We start from the raw sequence: 26,714 nt of genomic DNA, 5'->3' as shown, positions 1-26,714 counted from the left end.
AAGACAGTATGTTCGATATTAAATAATCATCACATTTAATACCAATCTGTATTAATAAATATTTACTTTCTTCGTAACCTTTGTTCGCTTGTCTGTAAACGTCCTGGTGCTTAGTTGTTGGGCCTGGCATGGCCAAGCGCGTATGACGTGCGACTCGTAATCCGAGGGTCGCGGGTTCGCGCCCGCGTCGCGCTAAACATGCTCGCCCTCCCAGCCGTGGGGGGCGTATAATGTGTAGGTAAATCCCACTATTCGTTGGTAAAAGAGTAGCCCAAGAGTTGGCGGTGGGTGGTGATGACTAGCTGCCTTCCCTCTAGTCTTACACTGCTAAATTAGGGACGGCTAGCACAGATAGCCTTCGGGTAGCTTTGTGCGAAATTCCAAAAAACAAACAAACAAGCTTAGTTGTCGCAGAGACTAAAAGTTAACTTTATAAAACAGTAGATTATGATAAAATATACTACCCTAGTAACCTGTTTTTATTACTCATTTTCTTAATAAGAAAACTTATTTTTGGGTCCCAATTTAAGTTTTTAATTGTTAGTTAATTTACATAATCTGTGGGGATGGTCGTGTCTGTCAGGGTTCAAAAGTTCAAGATGTTGTTTCTCACTGAACACACCATATAGGAAATGATAACCCATTCATATTATTGTTGGAAAGAATCTTCTGATTTTATAATGGGGTACATACTAAACTTTTGTTATACACTTTGAACTTTCAATATGAGTGTATATATATTAATTATTATAAGCTGACTCATTCTAGTTTCACAATATTTTAATCACACAAGAATCTGTCAAAGCAAGTTCTTACATATTTCTCTTACTCTTGTTGTATTTGTCGAGTTTTCAAGTGTACAAAGGTTAGTGATTCTAAGATTTGTGACCTGACTATTTTAACAACGTAGATAAATATAACGTTTTAATCTCTTTTATTTTCTTTAGCTTAATTCTTGAACTCAAACAAGATAAATTTCTTCAGGTCATGGAAGGTTTTCATATTTTTGGAAATTAAAGTTGCATAATTTCATTAATTAGGAAGCACTGTCGTGATTCTTATTATGTACTAATTTTTTTGTATATTACTTTTAGCTTGTGACAAATAAACTTACTATGTGAGTTTTCAATATTTTGAGCCTTTTATGTTTAATATAGAAAGTAAATCGAAGGAACCACAAATTGTCTCTCGCCCTTGGTATTCATGATACTTGGTCAATCATCAAGGGTATAATACGTCCTCTCTATAGGAAATTATTACTATAACATAACACATGTTATAGAAAGTAACTGTGATGGTGCAGGGGTACTACATCCTTTGTTGTTGGTGACAGTGACCCTCATTTATGTAAGTGATACCTGCACTGTTTTCTCAGTCTGGGAAAAAATATATATAGAGTTTGTTTGTTTTGAATTTCATACAAATCTAGGCGAGGGCTATTTGCGCTAGCCATCCCTAATTTAGCACTGTAAAACCAAGAGTAAAGGCAGCTAGTCGTCTCAACCTACCACCATCTCTTGGGCTACTCTTTTACCAACGAATAGTGTGATTTAACTTGACATTATAACGCCCCAACTGCTGAAAGGGCGAGCATATTTGGTGTGACAGGAATTCGAATTCGTGACCCTCAGATTACGAGTCAAGCGCCTTAACCACCTGGTCATGCCGGGATGGTAAAGTATTGTAAAAATAGACTGTTTCACAGTGTACCACATTGTGTTCAGTATTTTCGTTGTTTCAGACTCAGTTGAGGTCAAGGTAAATCAGATTTTGCTTCAAAATACACTATCTACAACCACTGTGTTGTTATACAGCTTCTACTCAATACTTGAAGGAAAATGAGAGAAACTGAGGATACCGTAAATGAGGTTCCTAATCACGATTTGTAGGTTATTTATATAACAAGAATTAAAATTATTTAAACTAAGACTCGGGTCTTAAAGCAACTGTTTCTAAAAATGAAAGTTACTAATTAATAAATTGCACACTATTTAGGTAGAATAATGAAAGGCAGTAGTACAACTTATTTTAATCGAACTTATTCTTGCTTGACCATGAAGTTCCATCATTTCTTCTCTATGAGGTGGGTTAATACCATATGGATGAACAATATAAACGTTTTTGCAAATGTAATATTATTAACGTTCCATATTCTTGCTTTGTCTTGAGGGTAAATATAGAATATCTGTTGATACCCATTCACGAATATTTTACATGTTTGGTTATTATTCTCTTTTTTGGCTACATTGCATAAATGTCAGAGCTAGTTCCAGCGCTTTAAAATTATGTTACAGTGAGAAATGAAAGCACTATTCTACACTATTCTTCAGTGGCGATTTGTGCTTTTTTTTGCTTATCGTCAACGTGAATGCATGATAGATATAACAAATGTGATCACACTTAATAAAGTTTCTGTAACACTTTAAACTTTCTTGAAATAATATAGCATTAAAATCAATACATGGAAGTCCGTATCGGATGATCAAAAATTAATTTTTATGAGAGTCAGGTATTTTCATAGCTTGGAAATAACACATTTCCTTTATTTTTAGCACATTTATTTCTGATTGTTCTGTGTGGTCAGATAATTTTTCCTTTGATATGTGCATAACTTAATTTTCTTCATTACATACTGTTGTCATACAGCAAACTGAAGTTTCATATTCTCCAAATAATATCCTTTAGTAGATTCGTAGATGCAGCCCCCAGTGGCACAGCGGTACGTCTGCTGAATTAAAACCGGTTTTCATGGCCTAACGCGTTAAGGCGTGCGCTTCGTAATCTGAGGGTCGCGGAGTCGCGCCAAACATGCTCGCCCTCCCAGCCGTGGGGGGCGTTATAATGTGACGGTCAATCCCACTATTCGTTGGTAAAAGAGTAGCCCAAGAGTTGGCGGTGGGTGGTGATGACTAGCTGCTTTCCCTCTAGTCTTACACTACTAAATTAGGGACGGCTAGCACAGATAGCCCTTGAGTAGCTTTGTGCGAAATTCCAAAACAAACAAACAAACTATCTGTCTGTTTTCCTAGTATGTTCATTAAAATTCAGTACACAATAAGAAGTTTGTTTGTTTGTAGCCGTCCCTAATTTAGCAGTGTAAGACTAGACGGAAGGCAGCTAGTCATCACCACCCACCGCCAACTCTTGGGCTACTTTTTTGCTAACGAATAGTGGGATTGACCGTCACAATATAACGCCTCCACGGCTGAAAGGGCAGTATGTTTGGCGCGAGGGGGATGCAAACCCGCGACCTTCAGATTACGAGTCGCACGCCTTAACACGCTTGGCCATGCCGGGCCATCAATAAGAAGTATATTCTTCGAACATTAAAAGTTTCAGATTATATATAAGACAATAACGGAAAAATTATGATCTGAAAAACAACCAGGTATCACCGGTTTTGACAAAGTACCTGCATACTTAACACTGTAGGGTAAATGGTATACGTAGCAGTGTAGAATAAATACTAAACGTAACAGTGTAGGGTAATTGCTAAAGTAGCAGTGTTGGATAAATACAATACGTAACAGTGTAAGATAAATTATATACGTGACAGTGCAGCATAATTACAATACGTAACACTGTACCTGCAACACAGTAGGGTAAATACTATGTGTAAAAGTGAAGGAAAAATACCATATATAACACTGTAGGGTAAATACTTATAACAGCACAAATGATGAGAGCCATAGACGTCTGTAAAACAAAATATATAATTCTCGAAATTACATCTTGATTACAAAAATATTTCGTTAGTTTATATAAGCAACAAGCATGGAATGCCATGATATATGCAGAATAACGTGTTATTTTCTATCGTGCATAACATAGGTACTCTGAAACTCCATGCCGAAGTCAAACACTAAATACAGTAGTTCTAGTTCGTAATTATTCACATCTGAAAACTTTAGATAATTTATCTGTCTCAGGTGTGAGTGGCAAAAATGATCGAAATGTTTTTAGTCTAAGCTAAATTAGGTAATCAAAGTGGATTTTATTTATTAACATCACCGACACTATTGCGGACAGAAGGATTTTCGTACTTCTTCAACCTTAATTGTTATCTTCCTGTCCTATACTTCGTTGTTTTCTTCTTCCTCTTCCATTGTTGGCAGACGTTTCCGTTCATCGTCACTCAAAGCATCCTTCACCGTACCTCTCGTTTTTGTACTATCACGCAAATAATATAAATTTATGACGAAGAAGAAACTCAATGAAGTAAATATGTATTTTGAACAGGGCTGTTATGGGTATTGAAACTTTAATTAAATTAAACTACGGAACTTAGTCTCGACCTTCCTAGGTCAGCTTCATTTTGTCCTGTACTTTTTAAAAAGTGAAGCTTTAATACCCATAATAACCGTCTTTAAACTAATATAAGTTCACTTTTAATGTGTTACTATTAATATACACTATTTTAAAATGGAACGATATCCAAAGTGAAATAAAAATACGTACTATAGAAAACGTAGTGAAAGGAAATACGCGAGAAAATGAGAGTTCTCAAGGCGCACACGTTGTCTGTCATTCAACTGAATGTGGAGAAAACATCTTTTTTAAATCTTTAAATATGTCTTAGATACGGTTTATAATTTTTATACGGCAAATAAAACTATTAAGTTACTTAGTAGGTAGATATTTAGTTTTTAATGATAAAAATATTTTACTTTCTGGAATTGAAAACACGTGATCCATTTTAAAATTTTAATTAATAATTTTAATATCCAGACAGTTAGTTAACAACATTCATCAACCACTCTTTGTTTCAAACCGATAGATTACAGATAAGACAGCTAGTCAACATTTATCAACCACTCTTTGTTTTAAACTGATAGATTACAGATAAGACAGTGAACAACACTTTGTTTTAAACTAATAGATATCAAATAAGACAGTGAACAACACTTTGTTTTAAACTAATAGATATCAAATAAGACAGTCAACAACACTGTTTTAAACTGATAGATATCAAATAAGAGAGTCAACAACACTTTGTTTTAAACTGATAGATATCAAATAAGAGAGTTAACAACACTTTGTTTTAAACTGATAGATTTCAAATAAGAGAGTCAACAACACTTTGTTTTAAACTGACAGATATCAAATAAGAGAGTCAACAACACTTTGTTTTAAACTGATAGATATCAAATAAGACAGTCAACAACACTTTGTTTTAAACTGATAGATATCAAATAAGACAGTCAACAACACTTTGTTTTAAACTGATAGATATCAAATAAGACAGTCAACAACACTTTGTTTTAAACTGATGAGCTACAGATAAGCCAATTAGTTAACAACATTCATCAAAAATTCTTTGTTTTAAACTGAGAAACGATAGATAGGACAGCAAGTCAACATCACTTACCAAGAACTCTTTGAATTTAACTGAGAGACTACAAATAGAATAAAAAGTTAACAACATTTACCATCAACTCTTTCTTTTAAACTGATAAGACTACAGATAAGACAGCTGTTTAACAACACAGATCAACAACTTTGTTTTATAATGATAGACTACGGATAAAACAGCCAGTAAACAACATTCATCAACACTTCTTTGTTTTAAACTGATACACTACAAATAAGACAATTAGTTAACAACATTTACCACCAACTGTTTGTTTTAAACTGATAGACTACATATAAGAAGCTAGTAAACAATAATGATAAACCACTCTTTGTTTTAAACTGATAGACTACACATAAGACAGCTAGTAAACAATAATGATAAACCACTCTTTGTTTTAAACTGATAGACTACACATAAGACAGCTAGTAAACAACAATGATACTTTGTTTTAAACTCATAGAATACAGATAAGACAGTTAGTAAGCAACATTCATCACACGAAGTGTTTGTTTTAAATTGATACACTACTGATAAGACAGTTAGTGAACAACATTGATCAACAATTATTTGTTTAAGCTGAAAAAATGCAGTTAAGACAGCTAGTTAACATCATTTATTAAGAACTCTTTGTTTTTAACTAGGTTGGTTGGCTGGTAGGTTGATTTAGTGTTTTGTGGCATAAAGCAGCTACGCTATCTGCACAAACATCCGGTAAAAAGTTAAAATTAAAATAAATTTAGTAAAATTCATAAAATGAAATTAAGGTAAAACAAAGTTTAAAAAATAAACATAAAACAGCATAAAAACGATGTTTGCATCTAGTCTACAACGTTAAGAGAAAAACTACAGTAATACAAGTTGTAAAGGTATTTCTGTAACATAATTGTAATTATCATAACTCGCCAGGAAGACTAACATGTATGTATAAAAACCACTGTCAGTCACCTAAAGTTGACCTGGTTTCGAGTTATTTAATGTTACGGCCATTTTCTAATTTTAAATCAAACTAGATGAATTTTGACTCTTAAAAGGAAATCACATTAAAAAAGAACTAATGTATAAATTAAAAAAAAACAACTTAAATGGTATTAAAAATAAAATTCCAACGTGGACAGTGTCACCATCACCAATACACTGGTTAACGTTATGGACAAACCTTAGGACAGAACATGTTTAAAATGGTGCCGTCGTTGAGAGTCGTAATGATGCAAAGAAAGTAAAATGTGGCTTATTGTGACCTGAGTGTTGTGCAGACTACACACTGGTGCATCAGTTCCAGATAAAAGAAAACGATGAGTTAAAAAAACTGTGACCAATGATGCTCGTTTAGTTCCTCTTTCCGATCCTTACGGAAGCAAGACGGCCAAAGTCCAATATAGGGTTTTATTTGGAAAAGCTTGTTTTTGCACTGCTCACTCTAAGTCGACTGCCAGCTGGCACGGAGCCGAGCATTGAATACAGGACCATAGTCTATGTATGGAACATGCTAAGCAGTGACAGTGCCAGAGCAGATAGATTTAGCTGCGGTGTTGGGGAGCTCGTTCCCGCGAATACTAACGTGGCCCAGTATCCAGAAAAACTGGATAGAAGTAGATGTTAAAGAGAAATGGGCCAGTCGGTTTTGAATATCAACGAGAACAGGGTGTGAACCAACGTGAAGCGATTCCAGGGCGAGTACAGAACTAAGCGAGTCAGTATAAATTGTGCAGTTTCACAGAAGCTGTAGAGGGAATTCTGCACGCAACCACCGAACCACAACAAACCATGGCAGAGCTCATACAGTCACATGATTTTAAACCATCTGTATAAATAGGAATAGAAGGATGGTTCGAAAGATGTTCAGCAAATAGCAGACAGTATTTCCAATTGGGAGTGTCTGTTTTTCTCAGATGACTTAAAGATAGGTCACATTTGGGGATTATAAGAAGCCATAGTGAGAAGGGCTGACCAGTGGATACAGCAATATTATCCAAGGACAGACCCAATTGCACCTGGATGCAAAGGCCAAACGAAGCAATAGCAGATCATCTGTTCTGAAGTAGTATGGCCCACTGAGGAAGGAAAACAATCCCAAGTGGGATGCTTTGGTAAGGAACAGTTGTAAATGGCGGAGGTGCAAAGAAGGTTCATGAAACTCTATGTATCAGCTCTGAACTGGGGAAGTGCAGAAAGCCCCAGTGCAGAGGCGATGTCCTTGATGATGAATGGGATTCAGCATCTCTAAGGCTGAAGGTCTGGCAGAGCCATAGACCAGTGATCCATGGCTGAGTTTCGATTGAATAAGAGCACGATATATCTTTAGCCTAGAGCGTCGATCCACTCCCCAAGTGGTGGAAGAGAGAACAAGGAGGATGTTTAGTGCTCTTGTACATTTGACCCATAGCTGCTTGATGTGTGGTATAAAGTTCAGTTTACGGTCAAGGATAAGCCCCAAAAACGTTGTCTCAGGGACCACAGGCAGAACAACTTCACCAATACGGAGTTTAGGATCAGGATGAATACCCCATTGGCGGCAAAAATGCATGCAAACAGTTTTAGAGAGAGAGAAGTTAAAATAGTTTGCTGTGGTCCACTTCCGTAAACGATTGACTTTCACATCTCGTGTCAGTCGTCGACATAGAGCCCGTTTGCAACAGTGAGAGGGAGTTGTTCAGTGATGGCATCAATTTTTATACTGAAAAGTGTGACACTCAAAACACAGCCCTGAGGGACTCCAAGTTCCTGTAGAAAAGAACGGGAAAGTGTCAAACCCATACGAACTTGGAATTTTCTGTCATTAAAATATTTCTAATAAAAATGGGCAAATAACCATGTAACCCATATGTATAGAGGTCTCGCAATATGACATACCTCCATGTAGTATCATAAGCCTTCTCAATGCCAAAGATTATTGATACAAGATGTTTTAATTTGAGAAAAGCTTCTCTGATTGACGTTTCAAGTCAAATTAGGTGGTTCGTTGTCATCGGAACCCACTCTTGGTGGGCGACAGGAGGTTGCTTGATTCAAGGAACCAAACAAGATGAGCATTAACCATCCTCTCTAAGGTCTTACAGAGAGACTCTTCAAAGTAATTGGATGGTAATTTGAAGGAATCTTGGGATCCTTCCCAGGCTTAGAGAAAGGCAGGACAATAGCCTGGCGCCAGGCATCAGGAAAAAATAATCAGAAGAATAGCAAGAAAAGCAGGAGATAGATGCCACAGCATTTCATAGTATACATCATCAGGTCTAACTGATGTACTGCTAGACCGATGAAGGGCCAGTTTGAGTTCCACTAGTGTAAAAAGACGATTATAGACACAGAGACAATCAGCTTGAAAGGAAAGAGGTGATCGCTCTGCCCGAGTCTTGATGGCTAAGAAGGTGGAAGAAGAAGCAAAAGTTCCAGATACCCGCCAAAAGCTTTCACCTAGAGTATCGGCGATGTTCTGGGTATCAGCTACTTTCTGGCCATTAGAGAGCAAGATCAAAAGGGGGAAAGAATTATATTGCCCACTGACCTTTGAAATCTTGTCCCATATGACTTTGGAACTGGTGGTAGAAGATATGCTGGTTGTGAACTTAATCCAAGATTCCTTCTGGCTTTGACGTCTTACCCACTGAGCATGTGCACGGGTTTGTTGGAAAGCGATGCGGTTCGAAAGTGTGGGATATCTATGGAAAGTATCTAAGGCCGATTTTTTAGCCTTCCGTGCCATGTGGCAGGCTGGATTCTACCACGGACAAGGATATAGTGGAATACGTGTTGAGATTTTAGGAATACACTGAACAGCTGCTTGTATAATACAGTGAGTTACTACTGTCACTATGTCTGAGATGAAGTGATGGACAGCAACTTTCGAGCTTCAGGATAAGTAATGTTATGAATCGTTTTCAGACGCTGTATCTGCATCTCTTTTTCTTCCAACCATTTAGGGCGAGAACGAAAGTAAGATGGGTGAGAGCCATAGCAACTGATGCAGTGAGGGTCTATTTCACACTCACAGGCATCGTGGTCCTTGCCACTGCAACGAGCACATGTCAAGGAACCATGATGACGTCTTCGAGTGACCGAACCGCTAACACTGCATACATCAAAGAGGGTTTGGAACGTATAGCCATACTCTGCAATTAAGATAACCTGCCTTAATGGTGGTAGGTAGACGTGGTGATGTAAATGTCAGAATGAGAACATTGGTCAGTATCGTAATTCCATCTTTGCGAGTGGAGATACGCCTCATTGCCGAAACTCCTTGGATGGAGAAACCAGCGAGAATCTCTGACTCAGGGATGTTATTCAAATCCCTCTCAACAATAATTCCTCATGATAGATTCAAAGTAGCATGAGATGTAACTCAATAGGTATATCCTTAATTGCCTTTGAATGCAAGAGAAGTTCACTGTGTTGAGATGTAGATGTTTCCATCAGTATGTCACCAGATCGAAGCTTCTTTACTGACTTTGGAGAGCCAGCAAGTCCCTTCTGAATGAAAATGGAGACAATTGCCTTAAAAGTTTGTCTTAAAGAGAATGTAGGATAAGAAAATGAGGTACAACAGGTGTTACATATGTTGAAGATTGCTGCTCAGAATCTTCAAGACATGGTTGTTTACCTATGGACTGTTTTTCACTATTTATTTTTTTATTTGTAGGATCCATAATACAAAAAAGGGAAATTTCAGCGCCCACTGACCCCACCCACCATGGAACCCTAAAAGGAAATGCACTACAATATCAAACAAGGACACAGAAGAAACGCCAGTGTTTTGTGAGTACTATACCCAAATACCAGCATAAGATAAAACGTCCGCAAGACCTGTTGAAAACATCCAACACTGGTACTTGGTTGACCCTAGCCCAACTGGACCAGCCGATTTACCCGAGGAGGAGCTACCCCAAGGCCACCCGTCTAAAGGAATTCAAGGCCAAAGTGGCGTGTTAGGGTTGGACCCCTCAATCACCAGGATCCTCTCCTCTCCTTCACGGGTCACCAAGCACATCAAACACGTGGGTGGATGTTTAGATCCCAGAGGAGGTAAACTGAAAGAACAGAACCTTCCCTGGGAGGTCCCCTCATCATGTAGAGAAATTCACACCAAGGGGTTTCAACTGAGAGACTACAAATAAGATAAGACGTTTATAACATTCACCTCCAACTCTTTGTTTTAAACTGATAAGACTACAGATAATACAGCTAGTTAACAACACTCATCAACAACTCTTTGTTTTAAACTTATAGACTACAGTTAAGACAGCTAGTTAACAACACTCATCAATAACTCTTTGTTTTAAACTTATTGACTACAGCTAAGACAGCTATTTAACAACACTCATTAACAACTCTGTTTTAATGTGATAGACTACAAACGAGGCAGATATTTAGGAACTATATTCTGTGTTGTAATGAATTTGGGCATGTTGTTCATTAACACTTGAATTTGTTTTATTTGGAATGTTATTTGTTGTAATGAGGTATAAAGAAATTCTCTCTTTTTCATCCCCTAAGATATATTAAAAAGTTAGTTTTGGTATATATGGTTATATATAATGTGTATTTAGATTTAGCATTTGTATTCAGATATAGTACTGCATTTTCAAAGAACAACTCGATCAGTAAAGGAAGTGTAATTATACAACATAGTTGAATGTGGAATGTTATAGTACACAAATACTATCAGCTGGAAAATAATACCTGGTACTTTGCAGTGGCTCCATAGTAGTTGTTTCGCTTTCTTTTCTCTGTTGAATTCTCTGCCAAAGCTCTGTCTTCGGTAACTGTTTAAAATTCTTGATGCTTGGCTTATCGGGATTGCACAGTTCAGTGTCTTCTTTAAACTTGACCAGAGGGACTTTTAATATATTTCCGTTGGCAAGAGGAATAGCAAAATTATTAGTAGAATCCTCTCCCGTCACCACCTTCTTGAAAACAAGCGAAGAGTAGATAAAATATTATTTTCTGTAGAACGATGGGAAATAGAGATACCTGAAAGACTCGTATACTGATAGTCTCTAAAAGAATTTCAGAAAATGTTATAAACGTTGCATGTCACAGTATTACTTCTGTTTACTTTTAGGTATTTAAAAAATAATAACTTTAAATGAAGAGATTAAGAAGTCAGTACAGAAGATCACATAAAAAGATGTGGTTTTAAAACGAGACCCAAAACTCGAGCGCTTTCGAATAATAGTTCACTCTTCTTCAGGATAATAAAGGCAGAGATTCCAACTAGTTCAAATGACTGAGCATAATGATTGTAGACAGAGCTCTTTATCATTTGCGCTACTAGGCCTGACCAATGTTTCTAAGCTGTTTATTATTATATTATTATTATTATAACTATTATTATTTATTACTGCTAGAGATTGCTCATTTATGACTGTGTTTTGTGTATTTAATAAATAAATTAAAAAAAAATTATTTTTCATATTCTGAATTCTTACTCATAAATGTTGTTATCTGCATCGTTTTTTTTTTTGTCTTCGCCTCAGCCTTTTGTTGGTGAGATGCCGATTTTGTATGTCTGGAACAATCGTTTATCCCGCCATGCGCCACAGAAAAATCGATGTGACAAACTGTACAAAACGCATGACTGTCGTTGACTTTTGATGCAATGACCGGATATTTTGCACTATACTCTTTTCTAAATTTTCACAGTTTTAATCCTTTTAGATTTGCCAGACACAAGACAATCTGGTGAACGAGGCCTCTTTTCTTCCACTTGTGAACGATTGCATTGGTGTTTCTATGCCGTTTAGAAAACAAGAAATACCCATCTATGCGAGCGCTGATTGGCTGACAAGCACCGATGACGTAACTATGGATTCCCCCACGTACTCAGTATGGAGAAGCATCGCACTCAAACTATTGGTAGACGTCGGAGATGCAAATATTTTTTATTATTTGAAGCACAAACATGATTATCGCAAGTAGCCATTTGAATTATGTCTTTTATTTATTATTAAAATATATTTATAGCTTACTAGAAATTTTCTTTTCACCCCTTTGAAGCCCTGGGGGAACAATTTATCACTTTATTTTACAGGCCTATATAATATATAATAATTTGGGAGTTGCAACAAGTTGTAATATTTGTCTGTATGAGCGTATAGTCGTAATGTATACACCAAAATCGTAATAGTTGGTATCTCTGATAAAGGTTTATGCTTAATGAGTGTAATGAAATATATAGGCACGGATGCGACGCCACCTAACCTGGATGTTTAGGAGTTACCCTTGCGAACTATACAATTATAACGTAGAGTTGTTGGTGTTTGTGCTAAAGAGGTGTGTACGCACATAAAAGACTTAAGTGTGAAAATAGTTATAAGAAATGATAACCATTCTTCATAAAGATAAAATAAAAATAGGAGCAAAAGGTGGTGAGAAATACATAAAATGATAATTTGAAGTAGTATATAAAAAGTAATAACATTATAGAGAAATTAAAGCATGAATTATAACGTAAAGTAAATTTAATCATGAATTTAGTTTTGAAAAGTTATGTGGAGACATACGAAGGTTAACAATCCCAGGATCTAGAGTGATACCATCTGACGATACAGTATTTAACAGTGCTATCCAGTGAGCTCCTTTAATTTCCCTGTTTCTGTTAGATATAAAATTAGTCTCTATACCTGTCAGTTTGATTGATGTCTTCAAGAGAGTGTCCAGGCATGTTAAAGTGTTTTGATTGTTTATTTGTGGTTATTAAAACGTTCCCCTACAGTTGTTTTGGTTTGTTCTACATATTGGAAGTTGAATTTCCAGCAGTGGATTATGTAAATTACTTTTGTACTAAAGCAGATTATATGTTTAGTGATTTTGAACTGTTTTCAATTATCTTCATCGAAAAATGTATTCGTTTACTTCATGAACTTGTAGGTTTGACATAGCTTGCTGTTGCGAGGATCACTTCCACTTCTTGTTGACTTTAGAGTGTAAAGTTTTATTATGTCTGAAAGAAATGACAGGAACTTCTGTAAAAGTGGAATTTAGTCAATCATTAAGTTGAAGGATGTAAAAGGGTTTCTACAGTATCCGGTGTACGTGTTTTAAATTTTGGGTGAATTATACAAGAATAATTTGTTTTAGGTAATTGTTTTAAGGAATACTTTATGGTGTATTATTAGCTTTGTCAAGTTGTTGAGTGATAGTGTTTTGTTTGTAACCTCTTTTAGTCATAGTCTGTTTCAAAGAGTTAAAGCGACAGTTATAGTTCTCACTGTCAGAGCATATCTTTTTTAAGTGTTTGATTTAATGCGATATTGCGTTTGATGTGTGGAGGGTGACAGCTTTTATTATGTAAGTATTGTGGTTTATTTGTTAGTTTTTGGTACAAATCAGTATTTAGAATCCCCATCTTCTAGTGTTAGGTTTATATCTAAGAAACTTATTTGGGTAGTGGGCAACATTTTTTTTTTCGTTTGGGTAGGAGAATGTTTGTTTGTTTTGGAATTTCGCACAAAGCTACTCGAGGGCTATCTGTGCTAGCCGTCCCTAATTTAGCAGTGTAAGACTAGAGGGAAGGCAGCTAGTCATCACCACCCACCGCCAACTCTTGGGCTACTCTTTTACCAACGAATAGTGGGATTGACCGTAACATTATACACCCCCATGGCTGGGAGGGCGAGCATGTTTAGTGCAACGCGGGCGCGAACCCGCGACCCTCGGATTACGAGTCGCACGCCTTACGCGCTTGGCCATGCCAGGTCAGGGTAGGAGACGAAGGTCTATTACTGTTCTTTTATAGACATGCTACCACCTCCCATGATTCTATTAAAGGACAGTAATAAATCTTCGACCCAAACAAACAAAAAAAAAAAAAAAATGTCGTCAATGTAGCGTCTCCAAAACAATAGTTAGTCTGTTCAATTTTCCAACAGTATCGTCTACAAATCTCCTATACAAATGTTAGCTTAGTTGGTGACATCTTGGTGCCAGTAACTGTGCCTGCCTACTGATTAAGCTAAATGTATAATAACTTGAATGTTGGGTTTGTCTGGTTTTAGCAGAGAATATTCTAGTGCTTTTAGACATTAGTTATGAAGAATTGTTTGTATAGAGAGAAGAAACATCCACAGCACGGAGAATACTGTTTGGAAGAAGTTTTCTGCTCCTGTTAAAGTCAGAGATCATGTTCAGAAAACATGTTGTCTTTAATGCACGATGTCAAACGTGGGGGATACCTCTGATATAAGGATCAACATTAACGAATAAGTTTTCAGTAGTCATACAGCAATTAAAAATAACAATGTCCAGGACTGTCGGGTTTTTGGTAACGTAAAAATGACCTAGAAATTGGCGTTTAGTTGGCTTTTCTGTAAGCTACACAGCATATCTTTGCTCCAAATCTACCTTTTTTAAGTTGTCGTTGTGATTCGTTGATGTAGTTTGACTTAACTTGAATGACAATGGCGCCTCCCTTATCAGATGGTTACAAATTTCATTTTCAGGTTTTAGTGAAATTAAAGCAATACGTTCGTTCAATATGGGAATAATGGTTTCTTTCTTTTTAACTCAAAATTAATGGGTTGAATTACTTCATCTTCAGTAGTAAAACTCTCTAGATGTGTTTCCCTGTTAGCTGGTGGTGAGCAGAAGTAATTTTTCTTTAAACTATGTGTTAAAATTATTTCTTTGAGTGGTGTGATTGTGAAAAAATTCTCGAAGTCTTAATCTGCGTGCAAAATTTTGTAGGTTGGAAATGACTTCAAAGCTGTCTTTATTTTTAGAGATACATGTAGGAGAAAAATTAAGACCTTTACTTAGAAGTTTGCGATGAGTGTCAGTTAGTGTTTTAGAGGACACATAGGCGACAATGGAAGTGTTCTTGGGTTTGGGTCGATCGGATTCAGAAGTGACCAAGTTAGTGGAGTCAGAGGTTTATCTATTTTAGGAGACAGTTCAATGTACGTGTTTACATTGTTGGAGGTATTCATCAGTGTTTTACAGATGGCGTTTGTATAAGTCTCTTTAAAGTTGGAATTTTGTTGTAAACAGACATTACAGTCTGAGTGGGAGAAACCTTTGAGTTTATGTAAAAGATTACAACATTTGCTTTATTATTGTTGTTTTTTGCGTGATTTTCAAAAGCCTCCTTCGTTTTCTTAATAAATGCATCAAGTTTCTGTTGTTCAGTATGACAAATTGTGTTTTTGGAATTTACAGTATCAATGTGGCCCGGCATGGCCAGGTGGTTAAGACACTTGACTCGCGGGTTCGAATCCCTGCTACACCAAACATGCTCGCCGTTTCAGCCGTGGGGGCGTTATAATGTGACAGTCAATCCCACTATTCGTTGGTAAAAAAGTAGCCCAAGAGTTGGCGGTGGGTGGTGATGACTAGTTTCCTTCCTTTTAGTCTTACACTGCTAAATTAGGAAAGGCTAGCGCAGATAGCTCTTGTGTAGCTTTGCGCGAAATTCAAAAACAAACAAACAGTATCAATGTTCTTTTCAAGATTATCAATTGTGAATTGGCAAAAGTCTTCTGTGAGTTTCGTAAGTGTGAACTGCAAACTACTAGAACTATTATGCACTTTTAAATAAGCTAGTAGTGAGGACGTTCAACTTATGTAGAATTTGCGGGTTGGAGGAAAGGTTGAAGGCTATTCTAACTAAAGTTGAGGAACTGTATAAAGAGGAGTAAAAACTGTGGGAAGAAACAGCAGGACTTCAATAGGAGCTTAAGCTTATACACGCAAGGGAGGCATTAGCTAAGATTAACATTGACATTCAGGAAGTTAGAAATGGTAGAATTATGGTTAAAAGTAGTGAATTTAATTGTAAAGACCCTATTAAAAAAGACAATGTGTTTTAAATAACAATGGACAGAACGTATTTTGAATAATGAAGATTTAAATTACGAAGAATACAGTTTGTTTTAAGTAATAAAGAAGATTACGTAATGAAATATCAAACGATATAACGCGTCTTATATAATAAAGAATATAAAGTGTTTTAAATAACAAAACTATAATGTATTTTAAATAAAGACAGATATACGACGTTTTAGTTAACAATAGTAATAAGCTGTTTTACAAAGCAAAGACTATAACGTGTTTATATAACAAAGAACATAGCGTTTTTAACAAAAAGTAGAGAACATTACATAACATTTATTGCTTATAAATATAGAAGATTTTGATATTTGAGAAACCTATAACCCTTCCATTGACATTCATTTGCTATCTTAAACATGTATAGGGAAGGAAGGAGCGTGTGTGATTTATTATAGCAAAGGCACATCAGGCTAACTGCTGAGTCCACCGAGAAGGATCGAGCCCCTGATTTTAGCGTTGTAAATCCGTAGACTTACCGCTGTACTAGCAGGGGACAACTTGCAGCACCCCTAAAATGTTGTAAATAACAAAGAAATTCCAAAGTGTTTAATAACAAAATATGTTATTGTTCTAAATTACACAGGATGTATTGTATTTTATAAGTCAAAGGACAGAATGTGTTGTAATAATCAAAGGACATAACACGTTCTAAATATCAATGGATTTAACATGTTGTACATAACCAAGAACTTAACATGTTTTATAACTAAGGACCTAAAGTGTTCCAGATTACAAAGGATTAGACGTGTTTAAATAACAAAAGACAAACTATTTTATACAAATAAGACTTAGGGTTTCAAATAACAAGGATATGTTTTAAAAATCATAAGACACAACGAATTTTAAATAACAAAGGACATAACGTGTATTAAATAACAAACTATATAATGCGTTTATATATCTCAGAACATAAAGTATTTTAAATGAAAAAAGGAAAAAAACGAGTTTTAAATAACGAAGAATATAACGTGTTTTAAATAAGAAAGGTAATACAATGTTCAAGAAGTAAAAAACATATTCGTGATTTGATTAACAAAGGATGTAAAGTGTCCTAAATTAACAAAGACAAAAAATTCTAGATTGTAAAGGATACAACGTGTTCATATACAAAGGATATAGCGTGTTTTTAATAACAAAGGACATTAGGTCTTTAAACAATAAAAATATAACACATTTTCAGTAACAAAGGATATCATGTGTTTAGATAATAAATGGTGTCAAGTATTTTAAACAATAAACGATACAAAGATTTTAAGTAACAAAGGGAATGTGTTTTAAATTAAAAAAGGTCATATCGTGTGTCAGATAACAAAGGACATAAGGTGTTGTAAATAACAAATGACAATATTTTGAATAGCCAAAGTCATAACTAAAAAGAGATATAAGACGATTTAAATATCAAATGATGTAACATGTTGATATTTAAATCGTCTTATATCTAAGGACGTAAAGTTTTCTAGATTACAATGGATAAAACGTGTTTCAGAACATAAAAGACATAACATTTTTTAAATAATAAAGGATATAACGTATTTTAAGTGACAAGAGATATGTTTTTAGATAACAAGATTGTAACCTGTTTTTAATAACAAAGGACAGGTGTTTTCAACAATAAAGAATATAACGTATTTTAAATAACAAAGGCCATAATGTTTAACAAAAGACAGAGCATTTTAAATAAAAAGGATGTAACACTTTGTAAACAATAAATGATTTAACACTTTTTGAATAACAAAGATTACAAAGAACATAACGTGTTTTAAATAAAAATGAACTAAAGTGTTCAACATTAAAAAAATACATAATGTATTCTAGATTACAAAGGATATAATGTTTTTAAAAATACAAAGGACAAAATCTGTTTATATAACAAGAGATATAATGTGTTTAAATCGCAAGGGGTATAACATGATGGAATAACAAAACAAAATATTTTAAATAACAAGGATATATTGTTTTTATATAGCAAACGACATAATGTCTTAAATAACAAAATATATAACAAGGACCCCATAATATTAAAATAACAAATTACGAAACCTCTTTTTGAATAACACAGGACACAAGATTTCTTAAAATGAAACTGACATGTGTTAGGTAAGAAGATTGTAATGTGTTTTAAACAACGAAAGACATAACGTGTTAGTATTAAAGTGCAGAGTATTTTAAATATCAATGGACATAACACATTTTAAATAACAAAGGATGTGACACGGTGTAACTATGAAAGGATCTAAAATGTTTTGAATTACAAAGGAAGTAAAGCTTTCTAGTTTACAAAAGATAACATGTTTTAAGTATCAAACCACGCAAAGTGTTCTATATTAAAAAGGATATAATGTCTGTGATGACGTGAAACCCACTTGAAGTAAAAATGTATTCTCAAGACGGCTGGCATAGGTATTAACACTTTAATTAAAATAATGTACATGTTTCTAAGACATGTGCCCGGCAACGGTCAGTTGCAAACTGTCTTTGTTAACCTGAAGATGTGCTTTAGTTTAATTAAAGTGGTAATACCCACACCAGCCGTCTTGAAAATACAAGGACAAAATATTTTCTACAGGGTGTTCGGAAAGTCACTGTGCAGTTTTTATCATATTTTATTCAGTCTATTTAAGCCAGCAACTGATAGCGGTGTTTAGAAACAAAATAAGAAGGATCCAAGCCTGTATTGATGCCAACGGGGGTCACTTTCAACATTGTTTATAATTGTCATTCATATTCACCTCCTGTATTCTATACTGAAACATGTCTGTTAATAAATATATAAGTACACAGTGACTTTCCGAACACCCTGTAGATTGCAAAGCTGTGCATGCATTAAAGAGGACACAAGTAACTTGAAATCCTTGTGGCAAGCCTTGATTTTAAAAAAATCAAGTTCTCCATTTGTCAAATTTGTTTGGCTCAGTAAAGTGATATTTTAATTAATGTTTATATTTTTTCCAAGAAACAGTTTCTACAAAATAAAAATGCTTCTTTCAAATACATTAGAATAATAAATGTAATAGATATTTCGAAACCTATTATGCAATCTGAACTTACCATAGATTGTTTAGAAAAACTATACCTTGATTTTTTCCTTCTTTTTTTCCTCTCGTTTCCGCTTGGTGGATTCAGGCATTAAGTCATCTAGAATTTTTAGTTCTCTTTGAGTAAAAACGAAGCCCAAGAGTTTCCGCACACCAATCATCACAACTAGCTGTAACCAAAATTGTAAATGAGAGTTTGAATATATGTGTGTACAAATATATTAATACAACAATCAAAGTAACATGTTCAGTACTTCCAATGTTAGGCCCGGGATGGCCAGGTGGTTAAGGCACTCGACTCGTCATCTGAGGGTCGCACCAAACATGCTCGCTTTTTCATCCGTGGGGCGTTATAATGTTACGATCAATCCCACTATTCGTTGGTAATGGAGTAGCTTAAGATGGGCTGTGGGTGATGATAACTAGCTGCCTTCCCTCTAGTCTTACACTGCTAAACTAGGGACGACTAGCGCAGATAGCCCTCGTGTAGCTTTGAGCGAAATTAAAAAAACAACAACAAAACTTCAAATGTTATTTGCTCTTTTAAGAAATGTGAAAACAAAGATGTTTTATTTTGAATAAATAAGATAATTTCAGAGTTTTAAAAAGAATTTCAGAAGCAAGAGTGCTTATGACATCTATATTAGAATTTCTTACAGCAGATTATAAAGCAGTAATGATATGTAGCTATGAAGAACCCCATTTAAATATCCTAACCAAAACCCCGTGACACGAAAAGTTTTATTCATAAAAATCAAAATTTCCCTTTTGTAAAAATTGCTCTTATTGTATGTTTGAATTAATCAAATTGTTGTTTCTCCACCAAAAATTAGCTCTCCTCTTTATATTTAAGCAACTTTTAGAACTGTTTTGATCTGTATTCCATTAAACTTATAATTATATGCATATCAGGATTCTATACTTTACTCACAATGAATGATTTTGATAAAAAGGTGATCAGCTTGTTGTCCGAAAGGCCATTACTTTCTGCATAACCTGCTTTTTATGCAGGACGTAAATTTTGAAATTACTAGGCAGTCGAGAAATAAATGTCGGAATTCTCACGATGACATTTAGAAGCTGGTTTAATCCGATGTTTGTCGCTTACAAGGAGTCTAAATTGTCTGATGTTCCAACTCTACTCAGAATAACTTTCGCGATCCAAAAAGGTAGCATGTACAAGGAGGACATTCGTCTGATTTTCCTCCACGACTTCAAACTTGGACGAAAAGCTATCGAAATTACACGGAACATCAACCAGAAATTTGGCCATGGATCTGTTACTAAGCGTACAGTTAGTTCACCGTTGGTTCAAAAGGTTTCGACATGAAAATGAAAGTCTTGAAGACCACGAAGGTCGTAGAAGGAAGCTATCCCTAGACGAAAACACATTAACGGAAGCAGTTGACAATGATCCTCGCAAAACAGCACGTGAACTTGTAAAAAAAGCTAGGCACAAGCATGAGCTGACTGAAGATCAACAAAATCGGCATGATGAGACCCGACAAGGTTGACGCTCCAAAAATTGAACGAATTGGAAATCGAGGTTCTGCCTCATTCTTCTTATTTCCAAGACCTTTCTCTACATATTTTCATTTTCAAGCACTTTGACAACTTTTTGAACAATAAACACTTTCTAAACCAGGCAGCTGCAGAATAAACTTTCAGGGAATTCATTGACCATAGAAACTCTGATTTCTACATCAGGGCCATAAACAACGCGTCGTTACACGTTGGCAAAAGTGTGTTGAAGCAAATGGTGCTTATTTTGATTAAAGCATGTTTTACAACACTGGTTTATACTTTTCCAAACTTCGCAATTCAAAAATGACATTTATTTCTGGACAACCTAATGCCTAGAAAATTTCTTTTCAGGGTAAACATGTTATATTTCTCTTCATTTTCTAACTGCATTTTCATGGGCTTTTCTGCTAAAAGCTTGTAGTTTAAAAATGTCTCAGACACTGCCTAAATATATTAATAAATATATATAGAAATGTGAGAAAGTATAACTTTCATGCTACTTCATGATCAATGACACAGCCTATTTAGCTACATCCACCTCCAGTGGCACAGCGGTATGTATGCGGATTCACATCGCTAGAAACCGAGTTTTGATACCTGTAGTGAGCAGAGCACAGATAGCCCATTGTGTAGCTTTGTGCTTAATTCTCAAGTGAACAACAAACAGAATTTAGCAACATCTAATAAATGGATGAACACAAACATTTGAGACGAAGAAAATTGAAGTTTCCAAATAAAAACATAATGACAAAACTAAATCCCCAAAGGAAAACCTAGGACCACTCCTAGTCTCAAAATGTTTCATTCATGTTCAGATTCCAAGCGAGTTATCCAAATGCGGCTAACATAGATAAAAATAATTAAGGTATTATCCACCTATCCTGTCAGTATTACCAATTCACAGCTCTTATTTAAATGAATTGCCTGAAAAAGGTCTTATTAGGGCAAGAATTTTAGAGGAAGTAATTTCAAAATAAGTACGAAACAATTATAACTTCAGCAAAGAAACTCAGTTTGAAAGCGAGAAAATAGTATTCAAAACACAACAACAACATTATTTTGGATAAAACAGGCATCAGCCGTGGAGCATAAAAACTACAAGAAAAAGTGATGTACTAAATGTCAGTTTGAGCTTGGGAACACTTTTATTTATCATATCGTACATTTCAGAAGTTCTCATAAATACTGCTGTCATCAAGGAGTATGTTTACAAAAACTCGTTTCCTGCTCAGTGGACACGACCACCCCTCATGACAATCTATACAAACATATAATTGCTTGCTTGTTTGTTTTAAAAAGTCATTGGGCTATCTGCTGTGCTAATTGCAGGGAATCGAGCCACAATTTTAGAATTGTAATTCAATAAATTTACAACTGCCACACCAGGGAATTGTTTGTGTGTTTTTCTTGTAGCAAAGCTACATCAGGCTATCTGGTGAGTCCACCAAGGGAAATCGAACCCCTAATTTTAGCGGTGTAAATTCGTAAATTTACCGCCTTACTAGCGGGGGACCCACCAGGGAATTAACCATTTGAAAACAATACCATTACTCATCACAACATGCATAATCATATGAAAACAACACCACTACTCATCACAACATACATAACCACAAGAAAACAATACAGTTACTTATCACAACGTACGAAACCACACAAAAACATGACCATTATTCGTCACAACGTGAGAAAACTTCGCTTTGCACAGATAAAAATAACAAAGCTATGATTCTTCTCTGCAAAAAAGAGGACTAAGTTTTAGATAAACTGAATTCTTTACAGTAGATGTGTGTGACTTGCTGGCGATAAATTTTAATAATAAATGGACAGTATACAATCCACTTTTTTAAATAGTCTATTCAAAACAAGTGAAATGTATGTACAAAAAATTCGTTACACCATTCGTTACTATAGTTGTATACAGAGCTTTAAATAATTGTCTCCTTCTCGTCAAAGTTTATTGTAATCTCGTTTTATTTTACGTGTCTCTGGTGTTCATTATAGCTTAACTAAAGTAGTTCAGTCGGTTTTGTGTGGTTCAGTTTGTGCATTAAATGACAAGCTTTGCTGATAGTAGTAATGAAAAATCTAGTTACGATCTCGAAGTGTACGTTACAGTTGCCAAGTGCAACTTCAAAATGGCGAAAGAAGTTCATCTGATTATTGGTGATAAAGTAAAAATCTAATAGTTATATATTAACAGAGTAGCATGTGACCTGGTCGATGTTGAGTGGTAAAACATGATTATCTTCAATGTCTCAAAGCAACTTTATCGTATCAGTTATAAGCTCCTTTGTTATTTAGATTGGTTGCAAGTATAACTGTGTCATTATTTGTTTGATGATGCAGGCTAATATATCAGTGTCGACTATGCTTGTAGTAATACTTCATCAACATAATTAAGTTGCCTCCACAAACCATTATACGCACACACCTAGACAAAAAGCAAAATCAACTAACAAAAGTAAATATATTTCACGAAACCATATACTGTTGCATACCATTTTTCCCGGCATCAGCAGAAAAATAATCAACATTTGGCAAAAACTGACAACAAAATATGAAATTTCAGTTAATACTAAATTTATTCAAAAACCAGGCACAAAACTAAGATCTATACTATGTAAAAACTACACTGACAAACACCACACCAACATTATTTATAAAATACAATGTGATAACTGCCACGACTTCTATATGGAGAAACAAGTAGAAAAAATGGAAACCAGATTCAAAGAACACAAAAGGTCACCTTTACACGTTTTTGAACACTGCAAGTCAAATGAACACAACATAACCATAGAAAACACCCAAATACTAAATCAAGAAACAAACACAAACAAACGCAAAATTAAAGAAGCCTTACTTGTACAACAACTCAAGCCCAAAATAAACCAATACAAAGGAACACCTTTATACCTATATTAATAAATATAATAAAACATCTAAGCACGCCCTCTACATTCCTACACTCAGTTACACAACCTCCTTCAAACATGTAGTCAGCTATCGGTCAGTTACCTCTTTCTTTCTTTGTGAACCTGATGATGACCGAAGAAGGTCGAAACGTTGTTCGCTCCTCTACATAAAAATTTTCTCAACCCAAACCAGCCGTTTTTACATATATCAATTTTTCAGTACTACTTTCAGCAAATCTCGTCATTTAACGCACAAACTGAACCACACAAAACCGACTGAACTACTTCAGTTAAGCTACAATGAACACCAGACACACGTAAAATAAAAACGAGATTACAATAAACTTATAACATATTGACAAGAAAAAAGCCATTTGTCCTTCAAGATTGTTCTTGCACAATGTCCTTGAGAACAAATAAAATTATTGGAGCTCCTGTAAAATGCTGGCTTACATTATGTTGACAGGATTGTTTTTTTCATAAGTCAGCCATCCCGCTAGAAAATAAAACTTTTAACTAAAGCCATAATAGCCCGTCTTTTTCAGATCTTAAAATTTACACATTGTCTTCAGAATATAACACGAAGAAATCAATCAGGATATTTTGCTCTATGGATCCCTTATATTACCTAGCAACCTTCAGCAAGTTCATTTCTTATGCCATTTTCTCAAGAAAAAATATGTTAATAGATATTAAGATATCCCTGCAAGATAACCCTTAAATACCAGGAATCACTCTAGTTGTTTGTTTGTTTGTTTCTTGTATTTCGCGCAAAGCTACTCGAGGGCTATCTGCGTTCGCCGTCCCTAATTTAGCATTGTAAGACAAGAGGGAAGGCAACTAGTCATCACCACCCACAGCCAACTCTTGGGCTACTTTTTTACCAACGAATAGTGGGATTGACCGTCACATTGTAACGCCCCCACGGCTGAAAGGAGGAGCATGTTTGGTGCGACCGGGATTCAAACACGCGACCATCGGATTACGAGTCGAACGCCATAACACGCTTGGCCATGCTGGGCCCATCACTCTAGGTGTTACATGTGAAATCTCAAATGAGTCAATATCCTTTCTTAGGTAAAACCGTACACAGGATTCCGGGAAATATTAATTTCTAATGAGAGCAAACTATATAAATCTGAACTTAAATTATATATCTCTAGTAATGAGTATAATCAATTAAATATGATGCTCAAACTACATTATTTCTAATGATTAACACAACTAGCATGATTTGTTTCATCACTGTTTCATCTTTGCCGTTAATATTATTTTCTTCCTTAAACTCAATAACAGCTCAAGAGTAGACTAGCCTAGGAGGTTTAGAGTGGTTCTAAATTCACATAGCAAGTTGAAAAAACAAAATCATTATTACATCAAAATAATAACCATAAAGTTAAATTAAAAATAACAGAAACATAAATACAAAATATTCTATCCAATACTATGTATTTACTGTTTTTTAAGATTCATAACATAGGCATATCAATATGTATAATTATACACGGACTTTTCTCTAAGTTAAACTTTTTTTTTCTTACTGGAGCTTTCATCGGATAACAATGTAGTGAGTGATAAAAATCTGTTAACTCTGGAAAACTTCTTTAAAATAGGTATCTATGCCACAACCAGAACACTAACTGACACTTGGTATTAAAATTATTATAATAAACTTAGTATTCAAAAAAACTGTTTAATTTCGGAGTCTAACTTCAAGAGATGACCAGTTTAATGTAGACTTTGATCAACATGTGTTATAAGGTTACACTAGCTTAGGAGAAATTCACTTCTCATCAGTAACCCTGAAGAGGAGATAAGTTGGATTTATGTCATAATAAAAAGTGATTAAAATTATTTAAAATGTAGAAAATAAATTGATTTCTTCAATATAATAATCATAAGGAAATTATTAATAGACAACTAAAAATAAATGATTTTTTTTTGAAATAGTAATTTATAAAGTTAAAAGTATAATTTCACATCAAAACTACGAGAAATAATATGTTTCATGTCTTTGATAGGTGGTGCGATGCAATGAGTAATTATTTACCATTATTTTGATTAATATCTACTGGTATTCTACTGTCTCGTGTTTGGATGACAGAAAATATCAAAGGCAGACAAATTAAAGAAAATACTTTGTTTATTATTTTTGCAAGTTTTAGGTTTATTATGTGATCGTTTCCCTGAACGACTAAAGCTATTGCTGATATGTTTATACAACAGTTCTTAATATCTCTGGCGTTCTTTCAACCTTACCTTAACGGGTGTTGTGTTTCCCCAATATATGTTTTATTACATTTACACCTAGTGATATAAATCACGTTCTCAGTGAAAGGACTAGAACTTGGGATTATACTAATGATCTATGCGTTACCATTTTCTGAAAAATAAGTATATCTTTAGTAAATAATGGACCATGTCTTACCATGAGAGGAAAAGCGATAGACGTTGGCTTGTATGATTTAATAACCCATAAAATAATTAGGCAAGCCAACTGGATGAACGTAAATAGGTGAACCCGTAAAGTCTCAACATAGCGGAGAAATATGTAATCTGGTTGATATTTCTGTGGCATGAAGATAATCAACAGCCGATCAAAGAACTGAAATCAGAAAAAGAAAAATGATGGCAACATTGTAAAATTTGGTTTGTTTTGAATTTCTCACAAAGCTACTCGAGGGCTATCACCACCCATCGTCAACTCTTGGGCTACTCTTTAACCGACGAACAGTGGGATTGACCCGTGATGACGAGAAAATTATATATGTAAAAAACGGTTGGCATGGATAGAGAAAGCACTATGTAAAGGAGCGAACAACGTTTCGACCTTCTTCGGTCATCCTCAGATTCGATGACCGAAAAAGGTCAAAACGTTGTTTGCTCCTGTACATTGTGCTTTCTCTATCCGTACCAGCCGTTTTTTACATGTATGGTGGGATTGACCGTTACATTATAACGCCCCCATGGCTGAAAGGGCGAGCATGTTGGGTGTGACGTGGATTCGAACCCACAACCCTCAGATTACGAGTCAACTGCCTTATCCACGTGATCATGCCTGGC

General features: G+C 35.1%; 1 protein-coding gene across 6 annotated transcripts in view; it reads right to left on the bottom strand.

The window, feature by feature from the left end:
* Window positions 1-3,713: 3,713 nt before the first annotated feature.
* LOC143233556 (electroneutral sodium bicarbonate exchanger 1-like) overlaps window positions 3,714-26,714 on the bottom strand; it is a 107,268-nt gene continuing 84,267 nt past the window's right edge. For 2 of the 6 annotated variants that reach the window (XM_076469895.1, XM_076469897.1), the window contains 4 exons: window positions 26,080-26,256; window positions 19,248-19,379; window positions 11,027-11,253; window positions 3,716-4,170 (listed from right to left, as the gene is read on the bottom strand). In XM_076469895.1, the coding sequence (XP_076326010.1) occupies window positions 4,074-4,170; window positions 11,027-11,253; window positions 19,248-19,379; window positions 26,080-26,256 (633 nt within the window). In that variant the 3' untranslated portion in view covers window positions 3,716-4,073. Of the gene's footprint in view, window positions 4,171-11,026; window positions 11,254-16,301; window positions 16,684-19,247; window positions 19,380-26,079; window positions 26,257-26,714 lie in introns of those variants that run through there. The other 4 variants (XM_076469899.1, XM_076469896.1, XM_076469898.1 and 1 more) reach the window with 4 other exon arrangements.

This window comes from Tachypleus tridentatus, chromosome 12 (genome assembly GCF_004210375.1).
Source record: "Tachypleus tridentatus isolate NWPU-2018 chromosome 12, ASM421037v1, whole genome shotgun sequence".
NCBI lineage: Eukaryota > Metazoa > Arthropoda > Merostomata > Xiphosura > Limulidae > Tachypleus > Tachypleus tridentatus.
This window is presented reverse-complemented; position numbering and strand designations above follow the sequence as displayed.